Below are 25,899 nucleotides of genomic sequence, written 5' to 3' on the forward strand. Positions count from 1 at the left end.
AAAAATTACAAAAGAACACTTGACAAAAAGCAAAGAAACTTTGTGCCTACGCAAGGGAAGCTAAATGCTAATACTTAGCAAGCAGAGAGTTCAGAGTCCAAGTGTTGCGTGCCGAATGCACGTAAGTTAAGACGTAACTTAGCAAGTAGTCCACAGAGTTCAAAATAGTGTGCCGAACGCAGGGAAGCAAAGACGAAACTTAGCAGAGTGGAAAAACCGAACGTGACTGTTGCGAGTAGCAAACTAAATATCCAGGACAAACGCAGGTTGCAGGCAGGCTTAAATACTAAAACAATAATCAAAAACAGGTGTGCAGGTGGAGCAAATGAAGTCGCCATGGTGACAAATACAAACTAGGAAGTGCACACAACTCAGGGAACGGAAAGGTTCTAAAATAATAAGAAAACACACAAAAAGGACTCAAGAACAAAACTAGATCCGATCCGGGAGGCGCAACGGTATACCGTACAACTGTAGTCCCTACATAACTAGATTACCCTTTTTTTATACTGTATATACTTTATATTTTTCGTTGAAGTGGGAATGCTAAGCTTGCACTCTTAATGTGAAAATCTCCTGCTCTATTATAATTATCATATCCTTGCTTTCACTTTCATTGTCTTGCTTGAAGAGAGCAGGGCATTACATTTGTGCTCAGTGGTGTCTATTATCATCAAAGAGTGTATTAATATTGCTGAAAGTGAATATTTAAAGGACTACAATGGACTACCAAAACATCTGTTTCATTTTTACTTGCAGTTTAGGTAAGTTTTGTTCTTACTTAAAAATATATATTGTTGTTAAAGTGGTGTTGAAAAGTGCAGGTTAGAACTAAATAGGACGCCACGTTAACATGTTTTGTTGCATGTGTACATAATTGTTGGGTACACTATTGCATAATTTACAGTTTAGTATACATTTATAAATCCTGTGAAGTATTTATTCACTCATTTCACTAAAGTATATTTGATATTTATGACGAGACATGAAGTCAGGTGGAACCATAGCTAGTTTTTACCCTCGACTAAGAGGAAAGGTGACATTCCTCTCTTCCCTGAACTTGCTAAGCTGGTCAGACCTGTACCTTCTGCCTCTTGTACACACACTCTTTCTGATATATTTCTCAGATTTAACTACATTTTCTCAAGTGTAGCTCATTTTCATTACATTAGAGTTTAAATTAAATTTTGACTTTAAATAGTATATTTAAATGTTAAATCTAATTCTTAGTTTTAAATATAAATCTATATGTTGAATCTTAACTGACATCTTAATTACAAATCCATATGTTAAATATAAATCGATATGTTAAAACTAAACCTAAATCTTAATTATAAATGTATATCTTAAATCTAAACTTAAATCTTAATTATAAATCTTTGTTAAATATATAAATCTAAATCTAAACCTAAATCGTGTTTGCGACCATCTAAACCTAAGACTAGATGTGACCAATCTAAGTCTAAGAATAGATGTGACCAATCTAAGTCTAAGAATAGATGTGACCAATATAAGTCTAAGACTAGGTGTGACAAATCTAAGTCAAAGACTAGATTTGATCAATTTAAGTCTAAGACTAGGTGTGACTAATTTACTAAGTCTAGGTTTGACCAATTTAAGTCTAAGGCTAGTTGTGACCAATCTAAGTCTCAGACTTGATGTGACCAATCTTAGTCTAAGACTAGGTGTGACGAATCTAAATCCAAGCCTAGATGTGATCAATTCAAGTCTAAGACTAGGTGTGACCAATTTGAGCCTAAGGCTAGGTGTGACCAATCTTTGTTTAAGACTAGGTGTGACCAATCTGAGTCTAAGGCTAGGTGTGACCAATCTAAGTCTAAGACAAGATGTGACCAATCTAAGTCTAAGACAAGATGTGACCAATCTAAGTCTAAGACTAGATGTGACCCATCTAAGTCTAAGACTAGATGTGACCAATCTGAGTCTTAGAATAAATATGACCAATCTGTCTAATACTAGATGTGACCAATATGAGTCTAAGACTTGATGTGACCAATCTAAGTCTAATACTAGATGTGACCAATCAGAGTCTTAGACTATATCGGACCAATTTAAGTCTAAGGCTAGATGTGACCAATCTGAGTCTAATACTAGATGTGACCAATATGAGTCTAAGACTTGATGTGACCAATCTAAGTCTAATACTAGATGTGACCATTCAGAGTCGTAGACTAGATCTGACCAATTTAAGTCCAAGACTAGACTTGACCAATGTAAGTCAAAGACTAGGTGTGACAAATCTAAGTCAAAGACTAGATTTGATCAATTTAAGTCTAAGACTCGGTGTGACTAATTTACTAAGTCTAAGACTAGGTTCGACCAATTTAAGTCTAAGGCTAGTTGTGACCAATCTAAGTCTCAGACTTGATGTGACCAATCTAAGTCTAAGACTATGTGTGACGAATCTAAGTCCAAGACTAGATGTGATCAATTTAAGTCCAATACTAGGTGTGACCAATCTGAGTCTAAGGCTAGGTGTGACCAATCTAAGTCTAAGACTAGATGTGACCCATCTAAGTCTAAGACTAGATGTGACCCATCTAAGTCTAAGACTAGATGTGACCCATCTAAGTCTAAGACTAGATGTGACCCATCTAAGTCTAAGACTAGATGTGACCCATCTAAGTCTAAGACTAGATGTGACCCATCTAAGTCTAAGACTAGATGTGACCCATCTGAGTCTAAGACTAGATGTGACCCATCTGAGTCTAAGACTAGATGTGACCCATCTGAGTCTAAGACTAGATGTGACCCATCTGAGTGTAAGACTAGATGTGACCCATCTGAGTCTAAGACTAGATGTGACCCATCTGAGTCTAAGACTAGATGTGACCCATCTGAGTCTAAGACTAGATGTGACCCATCTGAGTCTAAGACTAGATGTGACCCATCTGAGTCTAAGACTAGATGTGACCCATCTGAGTCTAAGACTAGATGTGACCCATCTGAGTCTAAGACTAGATGTGACCCATCTGAGTCTAAGACTAGATGTGACCCATCTGAGTCAAAGACTAGATGTGACCCATCTGAGTCAAAGACTAGATGTGACCCATCTGAGTCTAAGACTAGATGTGACCCATCTGAGTCCAAGACTAGATGTGACCCATCTGAGTCTAAGACTAGATGTGACCCATCTGAGTCTAAGACTAGATGTGACCCATCTGAGTCTAAGACTAGGTGTGACCCATCTGAGTCTAAGACTAGATGTGACCAATCTGAGTCTAATACTAGATGTGACCAATATGAGTCTAAGACTTGATGTGACCAATCTGAGTCTAATACTAGATGTGACCAATCAGAGTCTTAGACTAGATCTGACCAATTTAAGTCCAAGACTAGACTTGACCAATGTAAGTCAAAGACGAGATCTGATTTGACCAATCTAAGTCTACAAACCAAACAGTCCTGTTGCGATCGATGAAATGTCCTGAGAATATTCAACAGTCATAATAAAATCCTACAGTAGTAATGATGTTCCACAGTAATGATAATATTCTACAGTAGTGATAATGTGCCCTGCGATGAGGTGGCGACTTGTCCAGGGTGTACCCTGCCTTCCGCCCGATTGTAGCTGAGATAGGCGCCAGCGCCCCCCGCGACCCCAAAAGGGAATAAGCGGTAGAAAATGGATGGATGGAGTAGTGATAATGTCCTTTTATCCCCTGACTGGACACATTTTACAAATTACTTTCCAAAATGTTTTATTATACCTTGATTCAAAAATCTTGTTAAAATGGAGATCAAATGTCCATGTTTTAATGTGTGAAAAAATGTTCATCCATTTATTTATGCATCTTTCCCAGTTTCTGCACTGGATGTGAAATATGTACTGAAGGGTCAGGAGATAACCTTGGGACCTTCAAGATATCGACAGCCAACTGAAATATTCTGGACACGTCATGTCTACAAGATTGTATATTTTAATGGCAGCATGGAGTCTGTGGCCCCTTCATACGAGAACAGAATCCTTCTGGACAGGAACTCTGCAGTACTCACCATCAAACAGGCCACTTATGAAGACAGTGGAAACTATGACCAGGAAGTCAGAGTCAACAAGAAGCTCTTTCACAATGCGTATAAAATTGAGGTTATAGGTAAGTTTACCTTTTCATCCATGAAACAGAAATATTGTACTTACACAAATCAATATGTAATACTGAATAATAAAAACAAGATAATGCTGGATCGGTTCAGCGGCTGGAATGAGGTTCAGCGTCTCCAAATCGGAGGCAATGGTTTTCAGCAGGAATCCGATGGTTTGTACAGTCCAGGTAGAGAACGAGACTCTGTCCCAGCTGGAGGAGTTTAAATATCTCAGGGTTTTTTTCACGAGTGACGGAAAGATGGAGAAGGAAATCAGCCGGAGAATCGGAGCAGCTGGGGCAGTATTGCAGTCTCTCTGCCGCACTGTTGTGACAAAACGAGAGCTGAGCCAGGAGGCAAAGCTTTCGGTCTACCAAGCTATCTACACTCCTACTCTCACCTATGGTCATGAAGTGTGGGTCATGCCCGAAAGGAATAAGATCGCGGATACAAGCTACCAAAATGACTTTCCTCAGACGGGTGGCTGGCATGTCCCTTAGAGATAGGATGAGGAGTTCAGTTTCCCAAGAGAGAATTGGAGTAGAGCCGCTGTTCCTTGGCTTGGAAAGGAGCCAGCTTAGGTTGTTCGGGCATCTCGTGCGGATGCCTCACGAGCGTCTCCCTAGGGAAGTCCTTGTTGCACGTCCCACTGGGAGGAGACCCTGGGGCAGGGCAAGGACCAGATGCGTGGATTACATCTCCTCTCTGGCCTGGGAACGCTTCGGGATTCCCCAGGAGGAAGTTGCTAATCTTGCTCTGGAGAGGGAAGTCTGGGGGTCTCTGCTGGAGCTGTTTTCCCCGCAACCCGATTCCGAATAAGCGGTTGAAAGATGGATGGATGGATGGATAATGCCGTGTCTTCCTGATTATGAAGTTATTCTGACAATGTTTGATGCGCTTGAAAGAGTGGCAGCACATCACAGTACCTTCTTTGACGTCTTTCATTTTACTTTATTTTTGGTTATTATTCACAACTTTCTTTGCTTTTTTTTATTACTTATATTTTCCATAAACCCCTAATGGTTCTTGGGTGCTTTTGTGTGTTTTCGTTGCTTTTCTTTTTGAGGGGGGGGGGGGGGCCTTATTATGTTTGACTTTGATCAGTTGAGCAGCCGGCCCTTTGTTTACACATGCAAAGAGTTGTTAGCGCTTTCCTTGCCAGCGCTATGGGGATGGCAGCCGGACTTTCCCGTGGAACTACGGAAAAAGCGCCGGGGATGCCGTGCCGGCACAAAGATGAAGGAGCGGAGATGCGATCTTTGGCGAATAAAATTAGACTTGGCCAGACGCGTCTCTACCCAGCTTCAAAACCTCATGGGCGGATAGAGACACTACTGAACAGTAAGAAGAAAGGTGGTGGGATTTTCATCTTGGTCAACGAGAGGTGGTGTAATCCTGGACATATGACTGTAAAGGAGTGTTTTTGAATGCCGGACATTGAACTTCTGACGGTTAGAATTCAACCATATTTACTTCTGTAATCTTCATCGGAGTGTACATGCAAATGTGACACCATTCAGGCAACAGACCAAACACCCCCGATGCCTTCGCTCTCGTTTTGGGTGACTTAAACCATGCTTCTTTGGACTCAATTTTAACCACTTTTTACCAATATGTACACTGTGCAACACGGGACAATACAATTCTGGACCAGCAGGTTAAGAGCCAACAAGCTGAATTTGTTTTTCAATAGATTTAGCAATGCACCCCTTACTGGCCCTCCCCCCACTCCTCTGGTTGTCACACCTCCTCTGACCATCATCCACAAACTCCTTCACTGTTGACTGCCGCTGCTGTTTCTCATTCCCACTTCTACCCCCTCTGAGAAAGCCAGCACGGTGTGTCTGACATCTGGCCATGAGAGACGACCAAGCCAAGTCAGCAGAACCTTACTGAGTCAAATCCTAGATCCTGAAGACTTGTGCTGCTCAGCTGACTGAGATTCTGCATTTCATCTTCAACCTGAGTCTGAAGTTACAAAGTATACCAGTGCTATGGAAATCAATCTCTATAGTGCCGGTGCCTATGAAGCCCATTCCATTGGGCTTGAATTACTTCAGAGCGGTTGCCCTGACGTCTCATATCATGAAGGTCCTCGGGGGACTTGTGCTGGCTCAGCTGAGACCCCTGGTGGCTCCTTCTCTGGACCCTCTACATTATGCGTATCAGCCCCATGTAGGAGTGGATGATGCTGTCAACCTGCTGCATCGTGCTCACTCTCACCTGGATGGTGGGAGGGGCACTGTGAGGATCATGTTCTTTGATTTCTCCAGTGCCTTTAACACCATTTCCGATGAGTGACAAGTTGCTCAGGATGGGTGTCCATCCATCCATCCATTTTCTACCGCTTATTCCCTTTTTTTCGGGTTGCGGGGGGCGCTGGCGCCAACTCAGCTACAATCGGGCGGAAGGCGGGGTGCACCCTGGACAAGTCGCCACCTCATCGCAGGGCCAACAAAGATAGACAGACAACATTCACACTCACATTCAAACACTAGGGCTAATTTAGTGTTGCCAATCGACCTATCCCCAGGTGCATGTCTTTGGAAGTGGGAGGAAGCCGGAGTACCCGGAGAGAACCCACGCATTCACGGGGAGAACATGCAAACTCCACACAGAAAGATCCCGAGCCTGGATTTGAACCCAGGATTGCAGGAACTTCGTATTGTGAGGCAGATGGACTAACCCCTCTGCCACCGTGAAGCCCAGGATGGGTGTCAGTTCATCCATTGTCTCCTGGATCACTGATTACTTGTCTGATAGGCCCCAATGTGTGCGACTAAGGAGCTCCCTTTCGGATATCGTGGTCAGTGGTGTAGGTGCTTCACAGGGGACTGTCTTGCCTCCTTTCCTGTTCACCCTGTACACCTCGGACTTCCAGTATAGTTTCAAGTCCTGCCACGTGCAGAAATACTCTGATGACTGCTGTCGTCGGGTATATCGGAGAGGGACAGAATTTGGAGTACAAGACATGGATCGCTGACTTTGTGAAGTGGTCTCAGGCGAACCATATGCTCCTGAATGTGGACAAGACCAAGGAGCTGGTCATCGACTTCAAGAATAAAATTACCGCAGTGGAGCCCATCAACATCCAGGGCCAAGAGGTGGCAGCAGTGGGGGAGTACAAGTACCTGGGAGTCCACTTGAACAGCAGACTGGACTTCAAGGACAACAGCAAAGCTGTACACATGAAGAGCATGAGCAGGCACTGTTTCCTAAAAAGAAGCGTAGGTCCTTTAATGTGTGCAGCAAGCTGTTGGAGATCTTTTTACAGTCTCTTATGGCCAGAGCCCTGTACTTTGCAGTGGTTTGTTGGGGGAGCAGCACCAGCAAAAGGACTGAAACCGGATGGACAAACTGATCCAGAAAGTCGTCCAAAGTATTGGCATGCAGTTGGAAGCGTTTGTGTGAATGAGGGAGAGGAGGAGGCTGGACAAACTGCTCGCCATCATGGACAATCCTGCCCACCCACTCCATCAGACAATTGAGGGACAGCGGAGTTCATACTTCAACAGGCTCCTTCATCTATATTCCCACAGTGTTTGAGTCAAGAACTCCTTCGTTCTGCACTCCATCCAGATGTATAATTACTTGCCATACAGCAATAGATGATATCGTCTATTACCTGACACCTTCTATGTTAGCCACCTCTCTTTGTTTATAATGTCTATTTTCTGCTGAAATACTCTCTATTTTATGTTGCCCTTTTTTTGCTGAAGCTTTTACATGTACTATAATAATGTACATGATAATTATTATATATTGGATATATTATATAAAAATATAATATAATATATCGGTATACCTCAAGTACCTTGGAGTCTTGTTCACAAGTGAGGGAAGAGTGGATCGTGAGATCGACAAGCGGATCGGTGCGGCGTCTTCAGTAATGCGGATGCTGTATCGGTCCGTTGTGGTGAAGAAGGAGGTGAGCCGGAAGGCAAAGCTCTCAATTTACCGGACGATCTGCATTCCCATTCTCACCTATGATCATGAGATTTGGGCTATGACCGAAAGGACAAGACCACGGGTACAAGCAGCCAAAATGAGTTTTCCTCCCTCGGGAAGTGTTTAAGGCCATGGGGAGGACCCAGGACACGTTGGGAAGACTATGTCTCCCGGCTAGCCTGGAAATGCCTCCAGGGGAGAAGCTGGACGAAGTGGCTGGGGAGAGGCAAGTCTGGGTCTCTCTGCTTAGCCTGCTGCCCCCGCGACCTGACCTCGGATGCAAAAAAAGATGGATGGATAGATGGTATACATCACATACAGTATATATAATATGTAAATATTACATATATGTTATATTTTAATTGCTACTATGGTACATATTTAGTCTACCTTATACCCGTATTATCCTTTCCATCCTCACCCTTTGCAACCGAGCTACCGTGTTAAAAAAATTCCCTGGTGGAGCAATAAAGTTTGTCTAAGTCTAAGCCTATTACACTCCAAATCAATAGAGGGCAGCATATTTCATAGAACTCTGTTTTTTGTACTTTGATCCATTTTCTTCTTTGTGTTTTCAGACAAAGTATCCAAACCCAACATAAGTTGTGAGATGATTGACACATACCAGGCGACGCTCGTGTGCTCAGCAGAGTCCAAACATTCTCCTTTATTAAAGTTTAAGTGGAGATCAGATGGAAATGAGCAAACCAGACCAAATTTAACAATAACTCTCCGGACGTTTCTTAATCATCAAGTTTATATTTGTGAGGTCAGCAACCCTCTGACCATTGAAATGGCTGCATTCACTGCTAAGGACTGCTTATCTGGTAAACATCATCAATAATAATGAAAGTGAGATATTGAAATGTGAAGGTTATTTTGATATGAATGCACACATAAATGTTTCTATGACTTTTGTGTTCCTTTGCAGGCAAATTATCTGTTGCTGAAAAAGTTGTCATCCCTTCCATGGTTGCACTCGTGTTTATTGGGCTCTGCATCTTTTTGGTATTGTACAAAAAATATCGTGGTAAGTGAAAAGAAAAGTCACACTAAAAACACAAATTCACAAAAATGATTAGTGAAATGTAACACTCTTGTCCCTATGAGGAAGATTAAAGTGATGATGATCTCCTGATCTATTGGTGCAATCAAAGCTCATTCATCAACTGCAACGTCAAACTTTTCTCTCCTCGTTTGTGTGTTAAATTTTCATGAAAATTGTGCAAAAAAACAAAATTCTGTCTTTGCTCTTGCAGAACGCCGTAAAAGAGACCAACGTAGAAGAGAAGGTAAGATCTGGTTGTAGATCTGCATGCAGTGTCTTGGTGATTGTTAACAATTAATCCTATGAATTATTTTGGTTGAAATCTTGTATTTGTTTGCTGCAAGGTTAGTAGTTTCCATACTGAGTTAACTTGTTAGTAATACAACATGTTAGCTATCATGTATGATCATCTGAAATTCAAAATACGGTAAGAAAACTTGTATTTAAGGCTAGACGTGACCAATCCAAGTCCAGGACTGGATGTGACCAATCCAAGTCCAAGACTGGATGTGACCAATCCAAGTCTAAGACTGGATGTGACCAATCTAAGTCTAAGACTAGAGTTGACCAATCTAAGTCTAACACTAAATGTGACCAATCTCAGTCTAAGACTACACCTGGTCAATCTAAGTCAAAGACTACATGTGACCAATGTAAGTCTAAGACTAGACGTGACTAATCTCAGTCTAAGATGATACCTGACCAACCTGAGTCTAATACTTAATGTGACCAACAATATCCAAAGACTAAATGTGACGAACCTGAGTCGAGGACCGCATGAATCCAATCTAAGTCCAAGACTGGATGTGATCAATCTTAGTCTAAGACTACATGTGACCAATCTAAGTCTTATACTAGATCTGACCAATCTTAGTCTAAAACTAGATGTGACCAATCTAAATCTAAGACTGGATATGACCAATCTAAATCTAAGACTGGATATGACCAATCTAAGTCTAAGACTAGATGTGACCAATACGAGTCTCAACCAGATGTGACCAATACAAGTCTGAACCAGATGTGACCAATCTAAGTCCGAGACTAGTTTTGACCAATCTTAGCCAAAGATTAGTTTTGACCAATCTTAGTTGAATACTAGATGTGACCAGTATAAGTCTAAACCATATGTGACCTTTGCTATTGCAGAATTTGAAAGAGAACAACGTATGAAAGAAGGTAAGATCTGGTTGTAGATCTGCATGCAGTGTCTTGGTGATTGTTAACAATTAATTCTATGAATAATTTTGGTTGAAATCTACCTTATTTCTTCTTGTATTTGTTTGATGCAATGTTAATAGTTTCCATACTGAGTTAACTTGTTAGTAATACAACATGTTAGCTATCATGTATGATCATTTGAAATCCATAATACGGTAAGATAATAAATATTTAAGACGAGATGTGACCAATTTAAGTCCAAGACTAGATGTGACCATTTAAAGTCTAAGACTGGATATGACCAATCTAAGACTAAGACTGGATATGACCAATCTAAGTCTAAGACTAGATGTGACCAATCTAAGTCTAAAACTAGATGTGACCAATCTAAGTCTAACACTAAATGTGACCAATCTCAGTCTAAGACTACACCTGACCAATCTAAGTCTAAACCAGATGTGACCTTTGCTCTTGCAGAACGTGAAAGAGACCAACGTATAATACAAGGTAAGATCTGGTTGTAGATCTGCATGCAGTGTCTTGGTGATTAACAATTAATCCTATGAATTTTTTTGGTTGAAATCTACCTTAGTTCTTCTTCTTTTATTTGTTTGCTGCAACGTTAGTAGTTTCCATACTGAGTTAACTTGTTAGTAATAGAACATGCTAGCCATCATGTATGATCATCTGAAATCCATAAAACGGCAAGAAAATAAATACTTAAGACTAGATGTGTACAATCTAAGTCAAAGACTATACCTGACCAATCTAAGTCAAAGACTATACCTGACCAATCTAAGTCAAAGACTACACCTGGCCAATCTAAGTCAAGGACTACACCTGGCCAATCTAAGTCAAAGACTACACGTGGCCAATGTAAGTCTAAGACTAGACGTGACTAATCTCAGTCTAAGATTAGACCTGACCAACCTAAGTCTAAGAATAGATGTGACCAACCATATCCAAAGACTATATGTGACCAGCCTGAGTCTAGGACTGCAAGTGACCAATCTATGTCTAAGACTAGATGTGAACAATCTAAGTCCAAGACTAGACATGACCAATTTTAGTCTAATACTAGATGTGACCAACCATATCCAAAGACTATATGTGACCAGCCTGAGTCTAGGACTGCAAGTGACCAATCTATGTCTAAGACTAGATGTGAACAATCTAAGTCCAAGACTAGACATGACCAATTTTAGTCTAATACTAGATGTGACCAATCTAAGTCTTATACTAGATCTGACTAATCTTAGTCTAAAACCAGATGTGACCAATACAAGTCTGAACCAGATGTGACCAATCTAAGTCCGAGACTAGTTTGACCAATCTAAGTCTAAGATTAGTTTTGACCAATCTTTGTTCAAGACTAGATGTGACCAATATAAATCTAAACCAGATGTGACCTTTGCTCTTGCAGAACACCGTGAAACAGAACAACATATGAGAGAAGGTAAGATCTGGTTGTCAATCTCCATGCAGTTTCTTGGTGATTGTTAACAATTAAATCCATGAATTATTTTGGTTGAAATCTACTTTATTTCTTCTTCTTGTATTTGTTTGCTGCAATGTTAGTAGTTTCCATACTGAGTTAACTTGTTAGTAATACTGCATGTTAGCTATTATGTATGATCATCTGAAATCCTTAATACGGTAAGATAATAAATATTTAAGACAAGATGTGACCAATTTAAGTCCAAGACTAGATGTGATCATTTAAAGTCTAAGACTAGATGTGACCAATCTAAGTCTAAGACGGTATGTGACCAATCTAAGACTAAGACTGGATATGACCAATCTAAGTCTAAGACTAGATGTGACCAATCTAAGTCTAACACTAAATGTGACCAATCTCAGTCTAAGACTACACCTGGCCAATCTAAGTCAAAGACTACACGTGACCAATGTAAGTCTAAGACTAGACGTGATCAATTTTAGTCTACGACTAGATATCACCAATCTTAGTCTAAGACTATATGTGACCAATACAAGTCCGAACCAGATGTGACCAATCTAAGTCCGAGACTAGTTTGACCAATCTAAGTCAAAGATAGTTTTGACCAATCTTAGTTGAAGACTAGATGTGACCAATATAAGTCCAAACCAGATGTGACCTTTGCTCTTGCAGAACTCTGTGAAACAGAACAACGTATGAGAGAAGGTAAGATCTGGTTGTAGATCTGCATGCAGTGTCTTGGTGATTGTTAACAATTAATCCTATGAATTATTTTGGTTGAAATCTACCTTATTTCTTCTTCTTTTATTTGTTTGCTGCAATGTTAATAGTTTCCATACTGAGTTAACTTGTTAGTAATACAACATGTTAGCTATCATGTATGATCATCTGAAATCCATAATACGGTAAGAAAATAAGTATTTAAGGCTAGACGTGACCAATCTAAGACTAAAACTGGATGTGACCAATCTGAATCAAAGACTACACGTGACCAATCTAAGTCTAACACTAAATTTGCCAAATCTCAGTCTAAGACTACACCTGGCCAATCCAAGTCAAAGACTTGATATGACCAATCTAAGTCTAAGACTAGATTTGAACAAACTAAGTCTAACACTAAATGTGACCAATCTCAGTCTAAGACTACACCTGGCCAATCTAAGTCAAAAACTACACGTGACCAATGTAAATCAAAGGCTAGACGTGACTAATCTCAGTCTAAGATTAGACCTGACCAACCTGAGTCTAATACTAGATGTGACCAACCGTATCCAAAGACTAAATGTGACCAAACTGAGTGTAGGACTGCATGTGACCAATCTAAGTCCAAGACTAGACGTGATCAATCTTAGTCTAAGACTACATGTGACAAATCTAAGTCTTATACTAGATCTGACCAATCTTAGTCTAATACTAGATGTGACCAATCTAAGTCTAAGACTGGATATGACCAATCTAAGTCTAAGACCAGATGTGACCAATACGAGTCTCAACCAGATGTGACCAATACAAGTCTGAACCAGATGTGACCAATCTAAGTCCGAGACTAGTTTTGACCAATCTTAGTCAAAGATTAGTTTTGACCAATCTTAGTTGAAGACTAGATGTGACCAATATAAGTCTAAACCAGATGTGACCTTTGCTCTTGCAGAACTCCGTGAAAGAGACCAACGTATAAGAGACTATAAGATCTGGTTGTAGATCTGCATGCAGTGTCTTGGTGATTGTTAACAATTAATCCTATGAATTATTTTGGTTGAAATCTACCTTATTTCTCTTTCTTTTATTTGTTTGCTGCAATGTTAGTAGTTTCCATACTGAGTTAACTTGTTAGTAATACAACATGTTAGCTATCATGTATGATCATCTGAAAACCCATAATACGGTAAGAAAATAAATACTTAAGACTAGATGTGACCAATTTAAGCCTAAAACTAGATGTGACCAATCTGAATCAAAGACTACAAGTGACCAGTCTAAGTCTAACACTAAATTTGCCCAATCTCAGTCTAAGACTACACCTGGCCAATCTAAGTCAAAGACTACACGTGGCCAATGTAAGTCTAAGACTAGACGTGACTAATCTCAGTCTAAGATTAGACCTGACCAACCTAAGTCTAAGACTAGATGTGACCAACCTTACCCATAGACTATATGTGACCAGTCTGAGTCTAGGACTGCAAGTGACCAATCTGTCTAAGACTAGATGTGAACAATCTAAGTCCAAGACTAGACGTGACCAATCTTAGTCTAAGACTCGATGTGACATGTGCACAATCTTAGTCTAAGAGTAGATGTGACCAATATAAGTCTAAGACTGGATGTGACCAATCTAAATCTAAGACTTGATGTGACCAATCTAAGTCAAAGACTAGATGCGACCAATCTAAGTCTAGGACTGGATGTGACCAATTTAAATCCAATACTAAATGTGACCAATTTCAGTCTAAGACTAGATGTGACCAACTTATGTCTATGAAAAATGTGACCAACCTAAGTCTAGGACTGCAAGTGACCAATCTAAGTCAAAGACTGGATGTGACCAATCTAAGTCTTATACTAAATCTGACCAATCTTAGTCTAAGACTAGTGGGTGACCAATCTAAGTCTAAGACTGGATCTGACCAATCTAAGTCTTATACTAAATCTGACCAATCGTAGTTTAAGCTAGATGTGACCAATCTAGGTCTAAGACTAGATGTGACCAATCTAAATCCAAGACTAAATCTGACCAATTTTATTCCGAGACTAGATGTGACCAATCTTAGTTTAAGACTAGATGTGACCAATCTTAGTCTAAGACTAGATGTGACCAATCTAAGTCCAAGACTTAATCTGACCAATATTAGTCCAAGACTAGATGTGACCAATCTTAATGTAAGACTATTTGCGACCAATTTAAGTCTAAGTCTTGATGTGACCAATATAAGTCTAAGACTGGATGTGACCAATCTAACCCTAAGACTAGAAGTTACCAATCAAGGTCTAAGACTACATGTGACCAATCTAAGTCCAAGACTAAATCTGATCAATCTTAGTCTATGACTAGATGTGACCAATCTTAATGTAAGTCTAGTTGTGACCAATGTTAGTCTAAGACTAGATGTGACCAATATACGTCTAAACCAGATGTGACCACTCTAAGTCCAAGACTAGATGTGACCAAACCAAGTCCTAGACTAGATAACACCAATCTCAGTCAAAGACAAGACCTGACCTATGTATGTTTAAGAATAGATGTGACCAAACTAAATCTAGGACTGCATGAGACCAATCTAAGTCTAAGACTAGACCTGACCAATTTATGTCCAAGAATAGACGTGACCAATCTAAGACTAGAGGTGACCTATCTAAGTCTAATACTAGATCTGACCTATCTAAGTCTAAGACAAGATGTGACCAATATAAGTTTAAACCAGATGTGACCACTCTAAGTCATACACTAGATCTGACCGATCTAAGTCCAAGACTAGATGTGACCAACCTAAGTCTAAGACTAGATAAGACTAATCTTAGTAAAAGACAAGACCTGGCCAATGTATGTCTAAGACTAGATGTGACCAAACTAAATCTAGGACTGCATGTGACCAATCTAAGTCTCAGAGTAGACCTGACCAATATAAATCTAACTCTAGATGTCACTAATCTAAGTCTAAGACAAGATCTGACAAATCTTAGTCTAAGACAAAATGTGACCAATACGAGTCTCAACCAGATGTGACCAATCTAAGTCTAAGACCAAATGTGACCAATCTTAGTCTAAGACCAGGTGTGACCAATTTAAGTGTTGTACTAGATCTGACCAATCTTAGTGTAGGACTAGATGTGACCAGTATAAATCTAAACCATATGTGACCTTTGCTATTGCAGAATTTGAAAGAGAACAACGTATGAAAGAAGGTAAGATCTGGTTGTAGATCTGCATGCAGTGTCTTGGTGATTGTTAACAATTAATCCTATGAATTATTTTGGTTGAAATCTACCTTATTTCTTTTTCTTGTATTTGTTTGCTGCAATGTTAGTAGTTTCCATACTGAGTTAACTTGTTAGTAATACAACATGTTAGCTATCATGTATGATCATCTGAAATCCATAATACGGTAAGAAAATAAATATTTAAGACTAGATGTACCCAATATAAATCTAAACCAGATGTGACCAATCAAAGTCTAAGACTAGATGTGACCAATCTAAGTCTAAGACTACATCTGACCAATGTAGGTCTAAACCAGATGTGACCAAACTATGTCTAAGACTAGATGTGACCGATCTATGTCCAAGACTAGATGTGACCAATGTATGTCTAAGACTAGATGTGACTAATCTAAGTCTAAGACTAGATGTGACTAATCTAAGTCTAAGACTACATCTGACCAATGTAAGTCTAAACCACATGTGACCAATCTATTTTTAAGACTGGATGTGGCCAATCTAAATCTAGAACTGCATGTGAACAATTTAAGCCTAAAACTAGATGTGACCTATCTTAGTCCAAGACTAGATCGATATAAGTCTAAACCAGATGTGACTAATCTAAGTCTAAGACTTGATCCTGTCCTGATTTTGTACATTATTTAATTACAAACATATGCATAATACAATATTAATGGCAATAAATCTTACTGTACTTTTATTTTTCTTCCTTTAGATGTTTTGTTGACATCTAATCTCTGTGATGAAGTATTATAGACAACAATCTGGAGTGTTTACATCTTTGTTAGGGGATAAACTTTTATAATCAGCCGGGGATCAGATAAATATTTCTCTCACTATATTAGAAGACAAAAAATGTAATTATTAAAATCATAAAGTAAGAAGTTCAGTCGAGCACCTTTTTATTACCAAAATCAAATGTGTTTTTTGTTGTCAGCCTATAATCCATCTCCTATCTAACTTTCACCTAAACAGATTACATCATCCCAATCAATTCAATATAATGTAATAAAGTATTGTTAATATTAACAAACAAGTCAATGGCATTAAAATGTGTTCAAATAATTGTAATTTAATGTCATAATTACTTTGTTGTCTTTTTTTAAAGGCATCTGTACACAAAACCCAAAAGCAGTGAAGTTGTCACGTTGTGTAAATGGTAAATAAAAAGAGAATACAATGATTTGCAAATCCTTTTCAATTTATATTCAACTGAACAGACTGCAAAGACAAGATATTTATTTTTTAACTGGAAAACTTTATTTTTTCAAATATTAGTTCATTTGGAATTTGATGCCTGCAACGTGTTTAAAAAAAGCTGGCAAAGTGGCAAAAAAGACTGAGAAAGTTGAGGAATGCTCATCAAAGACTTATTTGGAACATCCCACAGGTGAGCAGGCTAACGGGGAACAGGTGGGTGCCATGATTGGGTATAAAAGCAGCATCCATGAAACGCTCAGTCGTTCACAAACAAGGATGAGGCGAGGGTCACCGATTAGTCAACAAATGACTGAGCAAATTGTTTCAGAACAACATTTCTCAACCAGCTATTGCAAGGAATTCAGGGATTTCACCATCTACGCTCCGTAATATCATCAAAAGTTTCAGAGAATCTGGAAAAATCACTGCACGTAAGCGGCAAAACTGAAAACCAAAATTGAATGCCTGTGATGCCTCAGGCTGTACTGCATTAAAATAACAACATCAGTGTGTAAAGGATATCACCACATGGTCTCAGGAAGTCTTTAGAAAACCACTGTCAGTAACTACAGTTGGTCGCTACATCTTTAAGTGCAAGTTAAAAGTCTACCGTGCAAAGCCAAAGACATTTATCAACAACACCCAGAAACACAGCCGGCTTCGCTGGTTCTGAGCTCATCTAAGATGTACTGATGCAAAGTGGTAAAGTGTTCCGTGGTCTGACAAGAGGAAAAGAACCATCCGGAGTCTTCTAGGGTCAAAGTGTAAAAAACCAGTACCTCTGATGGTATGGGGGTGTATTAGTGCCCAAACCATGGGTAACTTACACATCTGTGAAGGCACCATTAATGCTGAAAGGTACATACAGGTTTTGGAGCGACATATGTTGCCATCCAAGCAACGTTATCATGGACGCCCCTGCTTATTTCAGCTAGACAATGCCAAGCCATGTCTTACAACAGCGTGGCTTCGTAATAAAAAAGTGTAGGTACTATACCGGCCTGCCTGTAGTCCAGACCTGTCTCCCCTTGAAAATGTGTGGCGCAATATGAAGCCTAAAATATCAGAAAGCAGACTGTTGAACAACCTAAGCTGTACATCAAGCAAGAATGGGAAAGAATTCCACTTCAAAAATGTGTCTCCTCAGTTCCCAAAGCTTTCCTGAGTGTTGTTAAAAGGTAAAAATGCCCCTGTGACAACTTTTTTGCAATGTGTTGCTGCCATTAAATTCTAAGTTCATGATTATTTGCAACAAAAAATAAAGTTTTTCCGTGTGAACATGAAATATCTTGTCTTTGCAGTCTATTCAGTTGAATATAAGTTGAAAAGGATTTGCAAATTATTGTATTCTCTTTTTATTTACCATTTACACAACGTGACAACTTCACTGCTTTTGGGTTTTGTAGATCAGTGATTACACTAACTGATGCATTTTGTTTCCACAGCATATCATGAATCCTTCCAAAAACTAAATCTAATGATGGAGTTATACAACATCAAGAATCCCAACGAGTTATGGTTTTTGGACTCATATGACGAACTGACGCCGTATGGTATTACAATTAGTGCCTGCACTGACATATTTAGTGACACCATATTCTGGATGGAAGCAGACCATAACCACGGTGATCCTGCAGTATTTCTCAACCACTTCCTGGACACAGTGACTCGTATTGGAGGTTGTCCACAGCGACTGCTGGTCACACCAAGGAGAGAAAATGAACACATCACAGAAGCGCAAAAATTCCTGCGTAGGAATCGTACAGACTGTTATGCTGGGGAGGACATTGTGATGGAAGGATTGAGCTTGAGACGTCACAGGTGGATACACAGATGGGAGCCATGGAACTTAGCTTTTGCAAATCTCCAGGAATTAGGACATTTCACAGGAAATGACTTGGACAAGAACCTCATACAGTTCTGCTTCCTCCACATCATCCAGGTAAATATAAAATAAATGTCTTATAACACAGCTGTCAAACTCAAAGTCCGGGGGCCCGCCACATCATTTAACACATCAATAAACCCTAAAATAATACCAGTCAAAGCATTTTATCATTTACTAAATGCCATCTTTTCATTGTGACGGACAGAAAAACATGTATTGCATGCTATTGAGTATATTTTTTAACTTTATTCACTAATAATGCAACAAATATAATACTATCATTCATTTCAAACTTTTTAGTAGAAAAAATCAATATCCGCTTTAGTTATATCAAAGCAAGTTATTCATCAAATTGTAAACTGTAGAAATGACAATAGATTGTACAGTAAAAAAGCTGACAGCTCAGTTGCCAGGATTTTACAGTTTATAAAAAACTATATTACTGTTTTTCAATTTACAGTAATATCATAATATATATCATCTTTTAGCAGCACAATTTTGACATCTGTAGTTTTATTTTGATAAACAATCCTAAATAAATATTTCAGCTTTTACACAATGTTGACATCTATAGTTATATTTTGAAAAACATGCTAATTGCGAACGGCACGTGCAACAATAACAAAAACACTAACAACAACAACAACAACAAAAACACGCAAATGAGCATTGATATTCAAATATTGGTATGTGTACCATTAGTGGTATGCGGGCTCCATTTAGCAGAACAACAAAGAATCACTTGATTTAAAAAATAAAAAAACTATAGTACTGTTTTTCCATTTACAGTAACATCATAATATATATCATCTTTCAGCAACACAATGTTGACAACTGTAGTTTTAATTTGATAAACAATCATAAAACATTTTTGTAGCACATACACAATGTTGACATCTATAGTTATATTTTGATAAACAATCATCAAAAAAACCTTTGGCATATACGCAATTTTGACATCTATAGTTATACTTTGATAAACAATAATAAATGAGGTTTCAAGCACATACACAATGTTTATATCTTTCAGCATGTACACAATGTTTATTTCTATAGTTATATTTTGAAAAAACATGGTACTTGTGACTGGCACTTGTGACAACAATAACAACAAGAACAACAACAACAAACATGCAAATGATCATTGATATTCAAATTGTGGTATGTGTACCACTAGTGGTATGCGGGCACCATTTAGCGGTACACCAAAGAATCACTTGATTAAAGTACAGCATTTTATTTTCCTGTAGGGAAACACAATGTTACTGTTCAAACTACTTTCAAAGTTGGATACAACAGGGTCAAATATAACGCCACATTCTACATAACGTGATTTTTCCACCAGAGTGTATTGTGTTGTTTTTCACCAAATTATCGCGTATTCACACATTTCCACAGTAAATCTTTAGGAAAGTCTCCAAAAAGAAGGACCCTGTGATGCTTCCACCTAGTGGTGGATAGTGGCAGCACAATCCACCCTTCACTTCACGTCACTTCACATGGGGAACTATTCACCGAGCAGGTTTAGGCAGCAGAGTTACGCGCCTAACTTTTTGGGGAAGAAAAGGATTTTTGTTTAATGTGATCTCAGGAAAAACACTATCGGTATTTCATGGACTCCAACAACCGTGTTATATCGAACTTTGTGTGTAAGTGTAATGTTACAATGGCCAACAATAAGCAGGCCCCCATAGTACCCCCAAAAATATATACATACACATATACACAGTACATACAGTATATATATATATATATATATATATATATATATATATATATATATGTGTGTATATGTATATATATATAAATACATATATGTATATATATGTGTATATACTGTATATATATATATAAATACGTATATGTATATATATATATTTATATTTATATATATGTGTATATATATATTTATATATATATGTATGTATATATATATTTATATATATATGTATATATGTATATATATACATATAATAAATGATAAATGGGTTGTACTTGTATAGCGCTTTTCTACCTTCAAGGTACTCAAAGCGCTTTGACACTACTTCCACATTTACCCATTCACACACACATTCACACACTGATGGAGGGAGCTGCCATGCAAGGCGCCAACCAGCACCATCAGGAGCAAGGGTGAAGTGTCTTGCTCAGGACACAACGGACGTGACGAGGTTGGTTCTAGGTGGGATTTGAACCAGTGACCCTCGGGTTGCGCACGGCCACTCTTCCACTGCGCCACGCCGTCCTATATATATATATATATATATATATATATATATATATATATATATATATATATATATATATATATATATATATATATATATATATATATATATATATATATATATATATATATATATATATATATATATATATATATATATATATATATATATATATATATTATGGATTGAACTTTCACAGTATCATGTTAGACCCGCTCGACATCCATTGCTTTCCTCCTCTCCAAGGTTCTCATAGTCATCATTGTCACCGACGTCCCACTGGGTGTGAGTTTTCCTTGCCCTTATGTGGGCCTACCGAGGATGTTGTGGTGGTTTGTGTTGTGGTTTGTGCAGCCCTTTGAGACACTAGTGATTTAGGGCTATATAAGTAAACATTGATTGATTGATTGATAGATAGATATATATATATATATATATATATATATATATATATATATATATATATATATATATATATATATATATATATCCATCATCATCCGTTTATCCGAGGTCGGGTCGCGGGGGCGGCAGCCTAAGCAGGGAAGCCCAGACTTCCCTCTCCCCAGCCACTTCGTCTAGCTCTTCCCGGGGGATCCCGAGGCGTTCCCAGGCCAGCCGGGAGACATAGTCTTCCCAACGTGTCCTGGGTCTTCCCCGTGGCCTCCTAACGGTTGGACGGGCCCTAAACACCTCCCTGGGGAGGCGTTCAGGTGGCATCCTGACCAGATGCCCGAGCCACCTCATCTGGCTCCTCTTGATGCTGTGGAGCAGCGGCTTTACTTTGAGTTCCTCCCGGATGGCAGAGCTTCCGACCCTATCTCTAAGGGAGAGCCCCGCCACCCGACGGAGGAAACTCATTTCGGCCGCTTGTAGCCGTGATCTTATCCTTTCGGTCATGACCCAAAGCTCATGACCATAGGTGAGGATGGAAACGTAGATCGACCGGTAAATTGAGAGCTTTGCCTTCTGGCTCAGCTCCTTCTTCACCACAACGGATCGATACAAAGTCCGCATTACTGAAGACGCCTGTCGATCTCGCGATCCACTCTTCCCCCACTGGTGAACAAGACTCCTAGGTACTTGAAGTCCTCCACTTGGGGCAGGGTCTCCTCCCCAACCCGGAGATGGCACTCCACCCTTTTCCGGGCGAGAACCATGGACTCGGACTTGGAGGTGCTGATTCTCATTCCGGTCGCTTCACATTCGGCTTCGAACCGATCCATTGAGAGCTGAAGATCCCGGCCAGATGAAGCCATCAGGACCACATCATCTGCAAAAAGCAAACTGGAACCCCTCAACGCCTTGACTGCGCCTAGAAATTCTGTCCGTAAAAGTTATGAACAGAATCGGTGACAAAGGACAGCCTTGGCGGAGTCTAACCCTCACTGGAAACGTGTCCGACTTACTGCCAGCAATGCGTACCAAGCTCTGATCCTGATCATACAGGGAGCGGACCGCCACAATAAGACAGTCCGGTACCCCATACTCTCTGAGCACTCCCCACAGGACTTCCCGAGGGACACGGTCAAATGCCTTCTCCAAGTCCACAAAGCACATGTAGACCGGTTGGACAAACTCCCATGCACCCTCAAGAACCCTGCCGAGAGTATAGAGCTGGTCCACAGTTCCACGACCAGGACGAAAACCATAGTGTTCCTCCTGAATCTGAGGTTCGACTATCCGGCGTACGCTCCTCTCCAGTACACCTGAATAAACCTTACCGGGAAGGCTAAGGAGTGTGATCGGGAAGACACCCTTCGGTCCCCCTTCTTAAAGAGAGGGACCACCACCCCTGTCTGCCAATCCAGAAGTACCGCCTCCGATGTCCACGCGATGCTGCAGAGTCTTGTCAACCAAGACAGCCCCACAGCATCCAGAGCTTTAAGGAAATCCAGGCGGATCTCATCCACCAGCGGGGCCTTGCCGCCGAGGAGCTTTTTAACTACCTCAGCCCCAGAAATAGGAGAGCCCACCACAGATTCCCCAGGCACCGCTTCCTCAAAAGAAGACGTGTTGGTGGGATTGAGGAGGTCTTCGAAGTATTCCCTCCACTGATCCACAACATCCGCAGTCGAAGTCAGCAGAACACTATCCGCACCATACACGGTGTTGATAGTGCACTGCTTTCCCTTCCTGAGGCAGCATATGGTGGTCCTGAATCGCTTCGAAGCTGTCCGGAAGTCGTTTTCCATGGCTTCCCCGAACTCTTCCCATGTCCGGATTTTTTCCTCCGCGACCGCTAAAGCTGCACATCGCTTGGCCCGCCGGTACCCGTCCACTGCCTCCGGATTCCTATGAGCCAAAAGAACCCGATAGGACTCCTTCTTCAGCTTTATATATACATACATGTATGCTTACTTGCTTACTTGCTTATGGTTGTCCTTCGAGTCCGATGACGACATAAGGTACCTGCGCAAGGAGATATTTCAGTGCCAAAGGAGGTGCGCTTTCTCCAGTAGCACTATCTTCGCCACAATGAGGTAAACCCAGTGGCATGGGTGAGCCCATGACGACCAGTCCCTCGCCATGACTGCAGGAGGTTGCCGGGTCCTTATTCCTTCAGGGCCCGCCTATTGCGCACCACCAGCACATTGCTTTTCTGTTAGGGTGTGCTCCCTTACCTTTTGCCTAAATAAGCTGACCCACAAGGCAATGGGGCTATTTACCCATAGTTGGGGAAGGTTGACGGGCGTCAGGGTGTGTTCCACACAATGGTGGGCCTATATGCCACGTCTCTGGGGCCCACTGCTGCTACGAGATCCCCTCCAGTTTAGTTCGGGGTCTGCAAATACCCTTATCCGTGTGTGGCCACGAGGAGGCACTGAAGGAGTCTTGGTGGTGGAGAGGCTTTGTACCAGCAGGAGGAGACTTACGCACTCGGCTCCTCTTTTCACCCCCTGAGGGGGGCTAGCTGGCGGCGGTAGCTGTAAGCAGAGAGGAGCAAGCAGAAAGCAACATGCACTATCTACAGACATCTCTCTACTTCTACTGCACTAGACGCGTCACACACAGCCTGTGTATACACACACACATACATGTATATATACACACGCACGAACGCACGCACATACACAAACATATACACATTCTGTACAACACCCATACACGCATATATATATATATATATATATATATATATATATATATATGTGTGTATGTATAAATATATACATGCATGTATCCATACACACACACCAATATATGAACAAACAAACAAATCCATACATAAGCCAGCGGAGCAGCGATCCAGTCCCAAGAACCATCCGATCCATTTCCCCTCTCCCAAAAGTCTGCTAATATTCTCATGTTTTGCCTTGTAGGATTGGCTGAAGGAGACTGTTGGAGACTTCAACAGGATCCTAAGTGACCAGAACAGAGCCAGGTCACAAGATGATGGACCAGCAGAGGACAAACTCCAACCTGTTCTCCCAGAGGATATTGATGAGTGCAGGAGGAGGTGGAGTACCCCAAGAGGGCGGTACCCCTGTGATGAAACACTCTTCAATCGCTGGGAACTCATTAGGACTGAAAATGGTTGGGAAGCTCCAGTGGACAATATAAAAGCTCGAAAACTGTATTTACATTTAAGAGAGAAGATTTATGAAGATGTTATAGAACCAAGTCATGATGAGGAAGTACAGGTGCAATTGTTGGCAGGTTTGTTAGAATAAGGATGTTAACCAACATGAATGATTTTATCAAATGATCCATCCATTTTCTACAGCTTGTCCTTCTCATGGTTGGCGGGGGGATGGGAGGGGGGGACATGTAACCAAATATTAACATTGCTATATGTATATAGATTGCAAAAAATTTTAAAGTTTTCAACTCGAAGTGAACACTTGAGTAAAATGTCCAGGTCCCATTTGCTTTTATTTTGAAGTAACATCCTGTTTTCCTGCAGAACCGGCAGCTGCTTTGTTACTTTGTTGTTTTAATATGTGGCACTGTGTTTTGGCACATAGTCCGTGCTTTTATTTTGAAATAACATCCTGTTTACTGGCGCAACTACAAGCTATTACGTTCTGTTTTTGATTTGTAGCACTGTGTTTTGGCGCACACACCGTGTTTTTATTTTGAAGTAACATCCTGTTTCCGGCTCAGCTAAATAGCTGTTTTGCTCTGGTTTCCATCTATGTGGCAAAAAACGTGCTTTTATTTTGAAGTAACATCCTGTTTTCTGGCACAACTATAAACTGTTTTGCTGATTTGTTGTTTTGTTCCGGTTTTGATATGTGGCACTGATTTGGCATACAATTTGTGCTTTTATTTTTGAAGTAACATCCTGTTTTCCGACTCAACTAAAAACCACGTTGTTTTAATTTGTAGCACTGTGTTTTGGCAAATAAACTGTGATTTTATTTTGAAATAACATCTGTTTTCCGGCGTAACCGGAAGCTTCTTTGCTGCTTTGTTAAAGTTGGCATGTATCAACTACCAAGTTACATGACTATGAGGTGTACGGCTGTAATATTAGCTGAAAGGGTTAGCATGCTAACATTATTACGTTAGCATGCTTAAAGTTAGCCTATGTCAAGTACCAAGTTGATTCACTCTCAAGTTCAAAATTTGATAGAAAAAAAAAAGTTTGCATACTAACATTAGCATGATGGGGCGTTAAGGTTAGACATTTAGGTTAGTTATTAAAATCTGTACCATATAATGTAGTAAAAAGTGATAAATCATATTAGATATTTATACATTTGGCAGGTTGTCATAAATAGTAGTATATGAAGACTAGTTGGCAATTGGTCCAGGGTGTAGACCGCTGGGATAGACTACCTAGAGAGGGGGACAAGGTAGAAAGTTGTTGAAATTTGTGTTGCATGATTGATCATATTTCATATCATATTTGCTCAAATCTATAAACTGTGTACAACAGTTTGACAACAAGACCACGTTTACAAGGAAATAACATCCGGTGCCCCTT

General features: G+C 40.1%; 1 protein-coding gene across 3 annotated transcripts; it reads left to right on the forward strand.

Annotated features, from left to right (window-relative positions):
- The first annotated feature begins 603 nt into the window (after positions 1-603).
- Positions 604-25,341, forward strand: LOC133538337 (uncharacterized). 3 transcript variants are annotated; one of them, XM_061879890.1, is made up of 12 exons: positions 604-764; positions 3,825-4,115; positions 8,631-8,879; positions 8,984-9,082; positions 9,312-9,344; positions 10,247-10,276; positions 10,736-10,765; positions 11,682-11,714; positions 12,390-12,422; positions 15,588-15,617; positions 18,296-18,792; positions 24,290-25,341. In XM_061879890.1, exons 1-12 carry the CDS (start codon positions 722-724, stop codon positions 24,638-24,640), a joined length of 1,719 nt encoding a protein of 572 aa, XP_061735874.1. In that variant the 5' UTR covers positions 604-721; the 3' UTR covers positions 24,641-25,341. The 3 variants fall into 3 exon arrangements, with proteins under 3 accessions (XP_061735874.1, XP_061735875.1, XP_061735876.1); XM_061879891.1 differs by lacking the exon at positions 15,588-15,617; XM_061879892.1 differs by lacking the exon at positions 12,390-12,422.
- Positions 25,342-25,899: the final 558 nt, after the last annotated feature.

This window comes from Nerophis ophidion, linkage group LG19 (genome assembly GCF_033978795.1).
Source record: "Nerophis ophidion isolate RoL-2023_Sa linkage group LG19, RoL_Noph_v1.0, whole genome shotgun sequence".
NCBI lineage: Eukaryota > Metazoa > Chordata > Actinopteri > Syngnathiformes > Syngnathidae > Nerophis > Nerophis ophidion.

Coding starts and splice junctions, on each gene's coding strand:
- LOC133538337 (XM_061879890.1), top strand. CDS start 722: ATGGACTACCAAAACATCTGTTTCATTTTTACTTGCAGTTTAG. Junction 765..3,824: donor CATTTTTACTTGCAGTTTAG/GTAAGTTTTGTT, acceptor CATCTTTCCCAG/TTTCTGCACTGGATGTGAAA. Junction 4,116..8,630: donor GTATAAAATTGAGGTTATAG/GTAAGTTTACCT, acceptor TTGTGTTTTCAG/ACAAAGTATCCAAACCCAAC.